We start from the raw sequence: 15295 nt of genomic DNA on the forward strand, positions 1-15295 counted from the left end.
GCTGGCCCACCCATGAGGCAAGGAGAGGTGACTGTCTCGGGTGGCAGGTTCCACAGAACAGCAGATCCAGCCTCCATGGATTGCATTTTCCAGTGCCAGTGCCATGGTAGCAGCAACAGGTGTGGCATGCTCATTGTGGGCCTGATCTGCTGCCTCTATGGCAGTCCCTCTCATTTCACCTCTCAGGTGACATCTTGGCAAATAGGAGACACTGCTGGTCTCCTCTCCCCCTTGTTTGCGATGTAGACCTTCACTCCCCCCTTGTTCCCAGTGCAGATCATCATTCCCTCCTTGTTCCTGATGCAGATCTTCAACCACCATTCTTCCCTGGCAGGGGCAGAGAGTGGGATCACCATTTTGTGGCTTGCCTCAGGTGCCAAAATGTCTTCAACTGTCCCTGGCTCCATCCCACAGAGGCCACAGAATGAAAACCCCACTCAGGGCATAAAGCAGAACCGGGATGTTGTCTGGTTCAGACTGTTCAGTCAAGAAGCATGAAATCCATGTTATATCAGCCAACCAGCCATCTAAGACAGGCGTTTCTCAACCTGATGCTCTTTGGACTATATCTCCCATCAGTCTCAGCCAGCATGGCCAACTAGCTGGGGCTGATGGGAGTCTTAGTTAAAAACTTCTAGAGGGTACAAAACTGGGGAAGACTTGTCTAAGATTATCTTGGTGGGTGTTCCACTAAGCTGCTTTACATTTTCGAATAAAGAGTGCACAGTCAGATTCTCTCAGCGGTGAAGCCATAACCAAACTGTGTTTAAGTTATCCTGAGAATGGATTCTTGCTTATCTCAACGAAACAAGTGACATGCCGGAGTCTTTGTAAGAATCCTCACAACCAACAGGCAGCAGAGCTATGTCAGCAGCCTGACATTGGAATGCAGCCCACCCCAGCTTTATGTATTTGCAATAAATATATAATTAATTCTTACCACTGTTTGTTAGAAATATCAGAGCAGCACGCAGCAATTATCTATGAAACCATCCGTTTAAACAAAAATTGAAAAAGTTAAAATCAGAAATCAGCTAGCAATGATGGAAAGATGTGTTCTTCCCTGCCTGAATAACCCTGATGGAATAGAAAAGTTTTCAGGATGTGCATAAATGTTGAAACAGAAGGCGCCTGCAGAATCTCTATCAGCAGAGTATTCCACATGACTGTGCCATTGACACTGTAAGTTCGGTTTCTTGCAATTGTCAAAGGAGCCTTTCCAACGCAAGGAACTGACAACACTACTCCAGCAGATAATCTCTGCGATCAAACTGGGATATAAGGGTTTAAGCAATGCCTGAGGTGCCCTGGACCTAAGTTGTTCTGGGCTTTGTAAATTAATGCAGGGACCTTGAACCTGGCTCAGTAGTAGATGGGCAGCAAAAGCAGATTTTTTAACAATGGTGTCAGTGATGCCTATTGTTAAGGGGGCAACAGGAACAAACTGAGGTCATCCTATGGTTCCATAGCACACAGCTCCAAACTAAGGTATATCATTTTAGAATTCTTCATACTTTCACTTTAGACATATGTTGGGAGGGTAGAATCTCTGTCAATAGCATGTTTGAGATCTACTGTATGCAGGCCAATCCTGTATGAAATGTAAAAAGGTAAAGGTAAAGGGACCCCTGACCGTTAGGTAAAGTCGCAGACGACTCTGGGGTTGCGGCACTAATCTCACTTTACTGGCTGAGGGAGCCGGCGTACAGCTTCCGGGTCATGTGGCCAGCATGACTAAGCTGCTTCTGGCGAACCAGAGCAGCGCATGGAAACACCATTTACCTTCCCGCTGCAGCGGTACCTATTTATCTACTTGCACTTTGACGTGCTTTCGAACTGCTAGGTGGGCAGGAGCTGGGACCGAACAACGGGAGCTCACCCCGTCGCAGGGATTCGAACTGCCGACCTTCTGATAGGCAAGCCCTAGGCTCTGTGGTTTAGACCACAGCGCCACCCGCGTCCGTACGTAGCATTCATTTAATGCAATGCCATAGCTACTCATTCATGACCTGCAGCCTTTGATGACACCTTGATAGCCTACTACTGGATTGCCTGCTGGGTGAGTAAAGTTAAATCTGATCTAACCCTGTTACCTCGTTCCTGTCAAGTTTGTCACCTGATTTGCACAAAAGAGAAAGGAAAAGCTGTCTAATCTTCATTGGGGACCAGCTGACAGCTTCTGCCACTTTGCTGTCCCATAGAAAATGGTCCAAGTGTAAAGCAGATGTTCGTAAAAGCTCTTCGTTGTAGCAAACTGTGGGTATCCACTAACTGTACGTTCAGCTGGGAACCACATGCCAGTTCCCTGAAGGATTTCCTTGTATGATATAAGCAGCCTCAACCAGATGCTCGTCACATTCACACTTTCAGTGCATGAAAAGTCCCTGAGAGCCAACTCATGTTCACATAGCGTACCAGAGCTTAAATGGCAAAGGCAGAGACAGAGCATCGCCCGCCATTATGGGATATTTAAGCAGGCAGGCTTCTCTGCAATTACACTAGTGGCCAGGATTGTGGAAACCTTTTGGGGAAAGTGTATTTCCGAGGTTTGGTGGCTCAATAACACCTGATTGGCTCTCTAAACACTCATGCTCATTGGCTACATTCAGATGAAGGAAAGCTACTGCATATCAACCTGTTGTGATTCCTTTTTCTGGTTATTTGGCTATAACTTTTGATAGAATACAGCTAATTGAACATACTTTGAGGCATTACATTCTTCATTAAATTATCTTTCCACTGATATATAATTTTATGGTATTACTCCAAAAGGAAGTGGTGTTATGAGCCATCAAACATCAGAAATACACTTTTTTCCAAAAGGTTTCCACCATCTTGGCCACTAAGTGTATATGGAAACAGGGGTTGGGAAAAGATTGTGCTACCACTCTAAAGGTTGTGTATTGCAAAGAAACCAGAATGCATCTGCTCTTCATAAACGGCAGCATGTTGCATGTATTTTAAGAAAACTCCCGGGTGCTGAGCTGACCTCTGACAAGAGAAGGCATAGATAGCATGATTTTTCACGGAGCACAGAATCCTTCCATGGGTGGTTGAGGACTACAAGCGAGGGGCAGAGGGTGGGCATGTAAAAAGCAGGCTCAAAGACCCTAGTTTGAACTGAAACCTGGTGGAAGTAGTAGAGTGCCTTTAAACCCTAGCTAAATTTGTGGATGGGGTCTAGTTTGGCTCTCACTCAGACTGCAGAAAACCTGGCATTCCTGCAGAGATTGGGAGCAGTTTCCAACAGAATAGCATGTGCCTTGTTTGTGCGTATACACAGACAAATCCAGCCTGATGTTGCCATATTGCACATTCAGTCCACACATTTTACCCAGTGAAGTTGACTGGCAGTAGGTTATGCAGCGACAAAATGTATTACTTTTTTCAGTGCATAGATTTCACTGCTAGGTGATGTTGCAGTGGCCCTAGTATAGGTGTTTGTTTAAAGAACAGAAGACAAATTAATGGAGATCAAAGCTAACATGACAGCTATTAGGCCAGCCAAATAGAACCACAATATGCCAGAGCATTATGCAACAGAATACAGTGGTATCTTGGTTCTCAAACGGCTTGGCTCCCGAACAGATTGGCTCCTGAACACCGCAAACCTGGAAGTAAGTATTCTGGTTTGCAATGTTTTTCGGAAGCCGAATGTCTGACGTGGCTTCTACTTGATTGCAGGAAGCTCCTGCAGCCAATTGGAAGTAGCGCCTTGGTTTTTGAATGGTTTCAAGAGTTGAACAGACTCCTGGAACGGATTAAGTCCGAGAACCAAGGTAACACTGTACCAGGTGCTGCTGGGTTTGAGGATGTGCCAGGGAGAACAGGGAGTGGTTATTACTTTCATTTCTACATATGGACTCCCAGATATATCTGACTGGCTGCTGGGCTAGCTCCAAGTGTCAACATCCAAATGTGTTCGGAAGGCAGCGGGATACAAACTTTGTACCTAGCTGATGTCCAGGGGACATAGGAAGCTGGGTTTGATTGGGGAAAGGAGAAAGAATAGAAGAACAAATTATTTTCTAAAAATGTTCCTGATCATTTGCCTCCCCAAATCCCACTGCCATCTCTGCTGGACTTGAGCAGCTCCCCCTATCTATGCCACTCTCATTCCTGCTCTTGAGGTCATATGCCAACTGATGTCCACTTTCTGCACCTTTCTGCAAGCCTAAACAATTCCGTTCCTGAAGTGGCCACGGGCAGCCACCACTGCTCTTCTCACACTCTTGCTTCTTGGCCGTAAAGGTAAAGGGACCCCTGACCATTAGGTCCAGTCGTGACTGACTCTGGGGTTGCGGTGCTCATCTTGCTTTATTGGCCAAGGAGCCGGCGTACAGTTTCCGGGTCATGTGGCCAGTATGACTAAGCCACTTCTGGAGAACCAGAGCAGCACACGGAAACACCATTTACCTTCCCGCTGGAGCGGTACCTATTTATCTACTTGCCCTTTGACGTGCTTTCGAACTGCTAGGTTGGCAGGAGCAGGGACCGAGCAATGGGAGCTCACCCCGTCGGGGGGATTCGAACCGCCGACCTTCTGATCGGCAAGTCCTAGGCTCTGTGGTTTAACCCACAGCGCCACCCGCGTCCCTCCTTCTCCGCCGTACAAACAAGCAAATCAACACACTTCACTGTTTTCCAACATCCTGCACTCAGCTCTCTTCCACTCTCCCTGCTTCTTTGCTGTAAGCTAAAATAGGAGACACAGATGCTGCAACAGATAAGGACATGAGCTCCCTAACCCGAAGATAATGCAATAATTTTGGGGAAGGTACTCAGGGTGGCACAGATCACATAAGGGAAACCAAAGGACGTGATAAAGCCCCAGGGACTTAGGTCTGACAGCCCCACACAAGAAGGAATCATCTAACAAAAGTAATTATTGAACAGCTGCTTGATAGGAAGAACTTCATCAGGTGAAATTTCCTTTATTGCATTTATACACTGGGGGTGAGGGGAGAGATCCCCCTAGGAATTTGTGTTAAATTGTCCCTGGGGTGGTGGTGGTGGGGAGAATTATTTATCTACTTGATAGGGACTCAAGTCGGCTTACAGATAAAATAAGAACAGCTAAAAACACAGCAAACATATTAATTTATAAAAACATTTAAACACCAATAGAACTAAAACTATATCATGGTTTATAAATGGAGTTGTAGAAACTGAAAAAGTTTTCCATTCACTGCTCTTGTGTTTCGGAATAGGAAACCATTACATAAACAAATAAGAAATGCACATACAATCTGTAAAATGCCTCTGGAAGAACAAAGATTACACATTAGGGATAGTATGGACCAAAACTGTTTCTCCTTTTGACCATGTTCTTCTTTCTTCCTCTGCCCTCACTGTTCTTACCCTCATTACCAACTCAATCTAACTCGGTACCCCCATCCATCTCCCCCCAGATTATTCTAGCTGATGTAGCAAACATCCATAAATATAAATAAAATTGGCCATTACGGCCAAATAGATTGAATGGCAATGTGGGCAAATAACACCATGGGCAGTGAGGGGGGGAAATGGAGGGGAGGAAAATTATCCTAAATAGCCACCAGTAGTAGATTGTGAATGTTCAGTGAGCATTTTGTTCAGCTGCACTGTCATCATTTAGAGGTGAAAATAGAAACTGGAGCATTTGTATTTATGAACAGTCTCAAACTACATTACATTACATTACAAAGATTGAATTCCATACATATTTCCTATTATATAAATCACGGTTTCCCCCACAATCAGTTCTGTGAGTAAAAAAATATACTTTTCTGTCTTCCATTACGTCTCCTACAATCAGCATCAAGGAAATTATTGTCTTGCAATTCTCCTTCTCTCACCAGACACATACTAATGCCAAGTCCCACATCCTCACTCTTCTCAACATTTCTATAATGTATCACCTTTTGCAAAAAGAAGGAAGATCTCTAGTAAGCTCCCATCCCTGTGTTCTCTCTCTCTTTTAAAATGCACTAAGGCTACTCCCTCACCACCACCATCTCGATTAAACTAACTTCTCTTACTTTTCCACATGGGCTTCCAATGTCTTATTCCTTAGCTTTTTTTAAAAAAGGACACTATGGGCTTTATCTAGACATAGTTGGACTTAGTTTTGAGCGGCCGCCGAGACCATATAACACCGGTCTTGAAAGACCTACATTGGCTCCCAGTATGTTTCCGAGCACAATTCAAAGTGTTGGTGCTGACCTTTAAAGCCCTAAACGGCCTCGGTCCAGTATATCTGAAGGAACATCTCCTCCCCCATCGTTCTGCCCGGACGCTGAGGTCCAGCGCTGAGGGCCTTCTGTAGGTTCCCTCACTGCGAGAAGCAAAGCTACAGGGAACCAGGCAGAGGGCCTTCTTGGTAGTGGCGCCCGCCCTGTGGAACGCCCTCCCATCAGATGTCAAAGCGATAAACATCTACCTGACATTCAGAAGACATCTGAAGGCAGCCCTGTTCAGGGAAGTTTTTAATATGTGACATTTTAGTGTATCTTTCATCTTTGTTGGAAGCCGCCCAGAGTGGCTGGGGAAACCCAGCCAGATGGGCGGGGTACAAATAAATTATTATTATTATTATTATTATTATTATTATTATTATTATTATTAGAATGGATCTAGTCTTAGTCATATTTAGCACAGACCAATTAAAATCAATGGGATTAAATAAGTCATTACTAACATGTCCCACTGGAACCAAAGTGAAACTAATTTTAACACAATACTAACACAAGTTTCACAGTATGCAGCTTTAGAGAGGATCCATTTTATTTATTTATTTTGCCAAACAAAGTGTTATTTCAGCCCCCAGGGTTGGGGAAATGTTTTTTGGAAGTGTGTGCACAGTGTCTGATGCAGGCTTAAAACCAAAAGCGAAGCTCAAGACAAAGCAAAAAGCAATTATTGACAAATTGTTTTGATATGGAGGTTATTTGATTATATGTTTGATATTATGAAACTGCTTTGAGTTGTCCTTTCTACGGAAGCATTACGGGCAGCGACGTATTAGAACGTAAACATTGGGAAATGTGTTTGTTTATTTGTCATGCTTTATTGTAAACTGCTGTGATTGCAGTGTATGCAGAAAAGTAATATACAAATAAAGTGTGTATATATGACAGCGCCACATAAGCATCTTCAACGAAGAGTTCTCTGATGCTCTCCCACCTATTCCATTCCTCCTCCCTGTCCACAAATGCAAATTTCTCTTAAAGTAAAAATTTATTGAGATTCCTGCATTGCAGTCAGGGTCCCTTCCAGCTTTACAGTTATCTGATTTTGTGATTCTAAGATGCTGTTTGCAACATCACGTCCATCACTTTCTCTAAAAACTGGTTCCATGTCCGTACGCTGCTTTTGAAGGAACAGCAGGGTTCCAACAAATGAGTAAAACAACTTTTTCTTAAAACATCATGTTTTTAAGTCAGCGAACAGCAGGCAGGAAAATGACCAAGAGTTTTCTGCATTCAAGGGTTTGGCTGCAATGTTTATGTCTCTCCTAGTTATGATGAGTCATATATTATTGTATGGTCTATGAACACAGTTCATTTTCCCCTGGGATGACTGTGTCCCCCACCTGCCCAGCTTTCTTGCCTGGTTTCTGCAGCATAGAGGCAAATTCAAGATATTCCCTTGTCCTGCATGAATGGACCCTGACAGATTCTAAATCGGAGTTTCAAAATAAATGTTTGCAGGAGAAAGTCCAAACAGGAAGGGCTCCCTCACAGCTGACAGATATAAAATGTGCCATTTGGGAGGGGGGCAGTAGCTCCTCTTCTTAGTTTTATTATAAGGCAGCTTCCACAGGGTCCCCAGGAGCTAGTTTATAAAAACAGCCACCCTGAAACTGCAGGACTGCAAAGCCCATCCCCAAGTTTGTGTTAGCTGACTAGTCCTGGCTATGTGGACGCTCGGGTTGTGAACATGATCCGTGTGGGATGCACATTCGCACTCCGCAGCATTCACAACCCACAGCGGCGCATCTGTGCACAAGCGGGTTGCGATTCAGCGCTTCTGTGCATGCGCAAAGCTCGATTTAGCGCTTCTGCACATGCGCGACCGCCAAAACCCAGAAGTAACCCGTTCTGGTACTTCCAGGTTTTGGCAGTCCGTAACCCAAAAAAACGCAACCTGAAGCATCTGTAACCCAAGGTATGACTGTATAGAGGTATGTAGTGGGGAAACTTAGCATATAAACAGATGTCTGGAACCTCGACTGTGCAGGGTTCTGGATGTATAGAGGTCTAGGCATTCAGGTTCCCCTGTTGCAGATATCCATACTCAAGGTATGCATGTTGGGAGTGGTCCAAAGAGCTCCTTCAAAGTGTAGAGCAGGGGTCGGCAAATTTTTTTAGCCGTGGGCCAGTCCACTACCCCTCAGACTTTGTGGTGGGCTAGAGAAGCAGCATGGGGGGGGGGTCTGGAAGAAGAGGCAAGGGGGGCAAGTAATCCTCCTCCCCACTGCCAGCCCCAGCTGCTGCGCTCACCTTCCCAGGGGCTGCCGCCGCCGCCGCTGCTTCTCCTGGGTAGGCAGAGCGAGCTCGTCCACTCCGCTCTCTGGCCCACAGGAGCACCAGGGCAGTGGCGACGGAGGGAAGATGAGTGGCGTGAAAGGGCTGGCTCCGGAGAGGGGTTGCTTAAAATGGCGCTCAGCCAGCTCAGCCCAGCCCCCTTCCTTCTCTAGGCAGGGCGAGGAGAAGCCAGGAGGAGGGAGGAGGCGCCACCGTGGTGTGTGGAGGGGAATGGAATGGCGCGGGGGGGGGGGGAATGGTGCAGCCTGAACGAACAGAATCCCCACACCGATCCACAGACAGTCCGCGGGCCGGATCCTGAAGGCAATTGGGCCTGATCCGGCCCACAGACCTTAGTTTGCCAACCCCTGGTGTAGAGCCTTTGTGTGAGCAATGCATAAAGAATGCCTTGCATAAAAGGAGCTTTCTGTTCCTACCTATTCTCTCTCTCTCTCTCTCTCTCCCTCTCTCTCCCGCTTCCCCGAAAGCTACAAACCCTTACAATACAACAAGCTGCAGAATACCAGGCAGCTTCTAACTCTCTCCTGAGTAGCCAGCATTCAAAACGTTTCTCTTATCTTCTTCCTCTGAGCCATCATCTTCCCAAACAGCTATATTAACTTTGTCCCCTATACTCAAACAAGAGCACAAAGCACTCAAGGCATTCACCCTAATACTCAGGCGGTACTGCAAATAACTGACAGTTGAGAGCCATGGAAGCCAGTTCTCTTGAGCTAAGGAGCTGGTTAGAAGGGTAAAAGAAGGCACTGAGAACTGAATGAATATGTTGTTAAAGGAATGCTACTGTACTGTACAGTATGAAGGAATCTGTTCTCCAGTCTTGGTATATGTCATAGCTAAATATGTTTAACAGGCATTGGTGGGTTTTTATGACTGGTGGCTTTCTGAGTGGAGATACAGTATGTATATATTTTAAGGAACATGTTAGTAGCATAGGAATAAGGCATGCAGGAGATAGAAATCTTGAGTTTTGCAGCTATCTGAGGAAAAAATGAGATGGGGAGTGAGCAGTGTCTTGCATGTGGGGAACAGATGGTGTCTGCCTGCTTCCTTGTGGTCAATTTCTTTGTAGGTAAAGAATCAGGTATTATCACAACACTCTAGAACTCCAGTAGTGTTTCTTCCTATGGAAACCAACACTGACGGTATGAATTTCCTATAACTCAAGGGAGTGTGGGAAAATGATCAAGCTTCCTGCCATACATGCCTTTCCACACACAAAACCCTAACTATTCAAAGCATGGCCCAGAATTGTCCAGCCACCCCACCAGAACAACCTCCGACAGCATCTGCAGAACAATGATGTAATGACTGCAAGCACAACTATAGGAAAATGTAAGGCAACAAAGAAGAACATGAAAAGAAATGGGAGCGACAGGGGGTCTGATTTTGCCCCTTCCGCTGCCCAATCTCCTTTCCCCCTTGACCATATCTAGACCTCCATCTGACATCCTGGGGAACCACTTCCATTTCAATTCGGGGCAGATGGACCAATGGTCTGACTCAGTGTAAGCAGGTACTTGTGTTCTCAATTATCACAATCGTCATTTAACACGTCGCTTGTAAAATGAGCACTTTAACTGATTAAGTCCAAGTTGACTCACTTGTGCAGGCCATCGTAGGTGGGTCTGACTCCTTTCGAAAATAGTGCTCTTCACAAACACAGGAAGTTGACGCTTCTTGGCGTGTGTAACTGTGCGGAGGGCATTTCGTGCACATCTGACTCTGTGGCGAGTCTTTAAAGAATCCTGACCGACATGCTGCAAGAGAAGAATCAACATTTAAGTTCATAGCTGCTATCTGGGAGCCCAAGAGTCAACCAACTCCAGCCCCCCACCCACCCAAAAGGAAGAAGATGCAAAGTTGTTTCTTCAGAGAGAGTATGACTCCTAGAATGGGCTTTTTCCCAACAATCTATTTAAAAAATGTATGCCAACATCTTCATGGCAGATTTAGAACAACGTTTCCTAAACTCCTACCCACTCAAACCTCTCTTGTACCTGCGATACATTGACGATATTTTTATCATCTGGACACATGGTCAACAGACCCTGGACACCTTCCACCAGAAATTCAATGATTTTCACCCCACAATCAACCTAACAATGAATCAATCTATGCAAGAAATACATTTTTTGGACACTACTATAAAAATACAGGATGGACGCATAGACACCACCTTATACCGTAAACCAACTGACCGACAAACATATCTACATGCCTCTAGCTACCATCCCAAACATACCAAACAGTCCATTGTATATAGCCAGGCACTACGTTACAGCCGTATCTGTTCCAATTCTACAGACAGAGACTCTCACCTAAGAGATCTACAGCAAACCTTTTTAGAACTAAAATACCCAGCAGATGAAGTTAGACAACAGATCAACAGAGCCAGACAGATACCCAGAGAGAACTTGCTGCAAGACAGACCCAAAAAAGAAAATAACAGAACACCTCTAGTCATCACATACAGCTCCCAAGTCAAAACAGTACAACGCATCATCAGAGATCTACAACCTCTCCTGGACAATGACAGTTCTCTTTCTCAAGCTCTGGGAGGAAGACCTTTCATTGCCTACAGACAGCCACCCAATCTTAAACAACTCCTAACCCACAATAATACTACAACCAGACGTAACACGGACACTGGCACCAGAGCCTGCAATAAACCCAGATGCCAACTTTGCTGCCACATACACCCGGACAACACCATTACTGGCCCCAACAACATCACACATACCATCTCGGGACTATTTAATTGCTCATCGTCTAACATTGTATATGCCATCAAATGCCAACAGTGTCCCTCAGCTCTCTATATTGGACAAACAGGCCAAACCTTACGCCAAAGAATAAACGGACATAAATCGGACATCAAGAATCACAAGACAGAGAAACCAGTAGGAGAACACTTCAATCTCCCAGGACATTCTATACAAGATCTCAAAGTAGCTGTATTACTACAAAGGAATTTCAGAAATAGACTGGAAAGAGAAGCTGCTGAATTGCAACTCATTACCAAACTTAAAACCATGGAGAGACCTGGTCTGAACAAAGACATTGGATTCTTATCTCATTATACATGACAAAGCCATTTTTCACCTTCTCACCCCTTGCTTTTTCCTGTAAGACCTATTGCAGCCGTTAAGAGCCGTCAACAGGCTCATCTCAGCTATCTGCCAACCACCCATTCCCACCACCCTTCTGAGTAATACCCCTCCCCACCTTCTCACTATATAGAAGGATCTGGCAACTTCTGTTTCAGTGTATCTGACGAAGTGTGCATGCACACGAAAGCTCATACCAAGAACTAACTTAGTTGGTCTTTAAGGTGCTACTGGAAAGAAAAATTTTTTTTTTATTTAAAAAAAAATATCAAAAAAATATATATTAGGAATTCCAATGTAACAATTTATCAAAAATACATCATCCTCATTTCCCCATTTTTCCCTCTCCCTCCCCAAAAAAGAAAAACCCACCCTCCCACCCCATAATAAAAATATTATTAATAAAAATAATATTTTATTAACAATTTCAGCATAATAAAATTTCAAAATTTCAAAACATATCATATTCATTATGATTTTTTCCTTTTTTCTCACCCCCCATCAAACCCTCCCCCCCACAGAGACTTCCCTCAGCTCCACTCTCTGATTTCTCAGCACATATTATTCTCTGCATGTTATAAAATTGTACATATCCCTACATTATCTATCTATCATGTTATCAACCAATAAATTTGTGTATGTTTATTCAAACCCTGCCAAGGAGTCCAGTTCATTTTGTTGTCTTTTTAGATAATCTGCAAAAAGCCCCCATTCTTCCTTAAAGTCACAGTTGTCCTTGTCCCACAGTTTGTATGTCAATTAAGCCAGTTCTGCATAACTCATCAGTTTTTCTTGCCACTGTTCTTTCAGTGGAATTTCCTCATTCTTCCATCCTTGTGCTATCAAGACTCTTTCCGCTGTTGTAGCATACATAAATAAGTTCTTTATTTGGCTTTCCCCCAACAATCTAATACAGGCATAGGCAAACTCGGCCCTCCAGATGTTTTGGGACTACAACTCCCATCATCCCTGACCACTGGTCCTGTTAGCTAGGGATGATGGGAGTTGTAGTCCCAAAACATCTGGAGGGCCGAGTTTAAGAAAGCCTGACCTAATACATTAAGATACATTTTCTACAACTGAGACTCAGTCTGGGGGGGGGGGGGAATCACACACTCAGTTATTTAAATGTCAGCGTAAATGTAGTTTACCCCATAGTTTTATCATTAATTTTTGCCTTCAGGTGTTACAGCTAAGAAATCTTCAAGCACCTATAAAAAATCACTGAAACCATTAGAATGCTGCTTTTGAGCTTTTTTTTTAAGAGCTGCATTTCAGGGAAATGGTTGAATGTGTTTTTCACTTTTAATATCTAGCCTCTTCTCCTAAAAATAAATGCCTTAGCCAAAATTGAAATAGTGCATTGGCCTAGAGAGGAAATGGGATATTTGCAGAGAAGGTGCTGTAATGAATTCTTTTTTAAAAGAAAGAAAAAAAACCTCATTGCTCTTTGTTTTCCCTTCCCTCAGAAACCTGCAAAGAATTTCAAATTACCACATATCTGACAGATTCCTCAAAGTTTGCTCCAAGCGAGACATGTCCCCTGTAAAATACATGCCTCCAGGATTTAATACATCTATACAACAGAGCTTGTTGTCTGGAAGTGTGGGGGAGCTATTATTCTCATGCTTTTTGTCCTGCACAATAGTGGCTGGAAGATTTACTTCTTTTTAGTAGGAAAGAAAAAAGGATCATTATTATACTTTTCTACACTTAGCATTCATGGGTTACCAGTGGTATAGAGCAGAGAATATCTGTCGCATGCACTGTTTGTTTTTGATTGTATAGTCTTAGAGAGACGAGCCCAGACCTTTGTACTAACTTTTTTAGCAGCTGATTTAGCATTATGCCTGAGAAACTTACAAAATAATGTTTTGAGCTACGAAAAGTGGGCCAGTTCAACTTTGATGGCTTTGGGCGCAACCTGTTATGCTTCTGATCTGAATCAAAACCTTGCTTTGAGCACCTGAATTTCTTATGTCTACCAGTTGGCTTGCATGGGGAAATGACAGAAAACTTGTTTACTTTGTGACAGAACTTGATTAAATCTGCATGCATACTAGCAACATGTTCTCACCGAAAGATGCAGACTACAAGGAACGAAAGACACTCAGTACTACCCATGTCTAGGAATACTACAATGGTATACAGCTGCCATATAGGACCCAATACAACCATCATTGATAACAAGGTGCAAGCAGTTAATAAAAACACAGAATTAACCCACATGTGATGCTTCAATAATATATTTATTGCTTTAAAGAATCCCTTTGGTGCAATAATCACCATAGTAAATTCCAAATGAAAAAGTCAACTTAACATTTGATGGCTAAATTAGCATGTTGTTCCCACTGTGTTAAAAGCCGATATACCAAATGAGTTGAGCTTGAGTTGTATACAAAGCCCTGTTTTAGAACAGCCTCTTGAGAGATGTTGCCTTCTTAGAATAACTCACCCAATTGAATTCTTGGGGAAATGTAAAGGATTTTTAAGTGTTCCAATGAGTTGTAATTTGTATGCACTAAACAAGAGTTTACAGCAATATAATCTTTAATTCCCTTATCTTCTCCCTTAGTTTACTACATATGAAGAGTGTTCTATAGATTATATTTGCTGCCAACTGCATTTTCTTTTAGTCCATCTGAGCTTAATGGGACTTACTGCATGTAATCATGTATATGACTGGAGCCTTAGTCCTGTGGTGAAAAACATCTGATGAAACTGATGTTCATTTTATTTACAGTGATGATGATGATGATGATTACACAGCCCCAGCCACTCTAGGTGGCTTCCATCATAATATAAAAACACAGATATCAAACATTTAAAACTTCCCAATAAAGGGCTGCCTTCAGATGCCTCTAGAAAGTTGTATAGTTGCTTATCTGTTTGACATCTGATGGAGGCCATTTCACAGGGCAGGCACCACTACGGAGAAGGCCCTCTGCCTGGTTCCCTGTAACCTCACTTCTCACAGTGAGGAAACTGCCAAAAGTCCCTTGGAGCTGGACTTCAGTGTCCAGGCTGAACGATGGGAGTAGAGACTCTCCTTAAGATATAGTGTCAAGGCCATTTAGGGCTTTAAAGGTTAGCACCAACACTTTAAATTGTGCTTGGAAATGTACTGGGATCTAATGCAGATCATAATAGTAATACCGTATTTTTCGCTCTATAGGACGCACATTTCCCCTCCAAAAATGAAGGGGAAATGTGTGTGCATCCTATGGAGCGAATGCAGGCTCCTTGGCTTCAGCGATAGCAACGGGAAGCCTCCGAAGCACAGAGGGAGCGCTCCCTCCGCGCTCCAGAGGCTTTGCGTTGCTTTTGCTGAAGCCTGGAGAGCGAGAGGGGTTGGAATTTTTTTTCTTTATTTCCCCCCCTAAAAACTAGGTGCGCCCTATAGTCCGGTGCGCCCTATGGAGCGAAAAATACAGTAATTTATTATTACAGTCAAAGACCAGTTCAAGAAGCACAACTGAGACTGCTTTCACAAAAATGAAACAGACATTTAGTTTATAGATTAAAATTAAAATAGTCGCATGAACACAAAAAGACCTAAGGTTAAACTAACATGTAGATTGCCCCTGGGACGCCCAGGAGGCCAGCTACGGCAGTTTTCCTAGTGGTCTATTTATTCCAGGGGGTGTTCTATGCCTA

The 15295-nt window shown here is 43.7% G+C and overlaps 1 protein-coding gene across 8 annotated transcripts in view; it reads right to left on the reverse strand.

The window, feature by feature from the left end:
- The window catches only part of EPHA5 (EPH receptor A5), a 245320-nt gene that overhangs the window by 91176 nt on the left and 138849 nt on the right, over positions 1–15295 (reverse strand). For all 8 annotated transcript variants that reach the window (XM_083582599.1, XM_083582598.1, XM_083582595.1 and 5 more), the window contains exon 4: positions 10133–10288. In XM_083582599.1, coding sequence (XP_083438725.1) covers positions 10133–10288 — 156 coding nt within the window. The remainder of the gene's footprint in view (positions 1–10132; positions 10289–15295) is intronic.

The sequence above is a fragment of the Podarcis filfolensis genome (genome assembly GCF_964270895.1).
Source record: "Podarcis filfolensis genome assembly, chromosome: 13".
NCBI classification, from domain to species: domain Eukaryota; kingdom Metazoa; phylum Chordata; class Lepidosauria; order Squamata; family Lacertidae; genus Podarcis; species Podarcis filfolensis.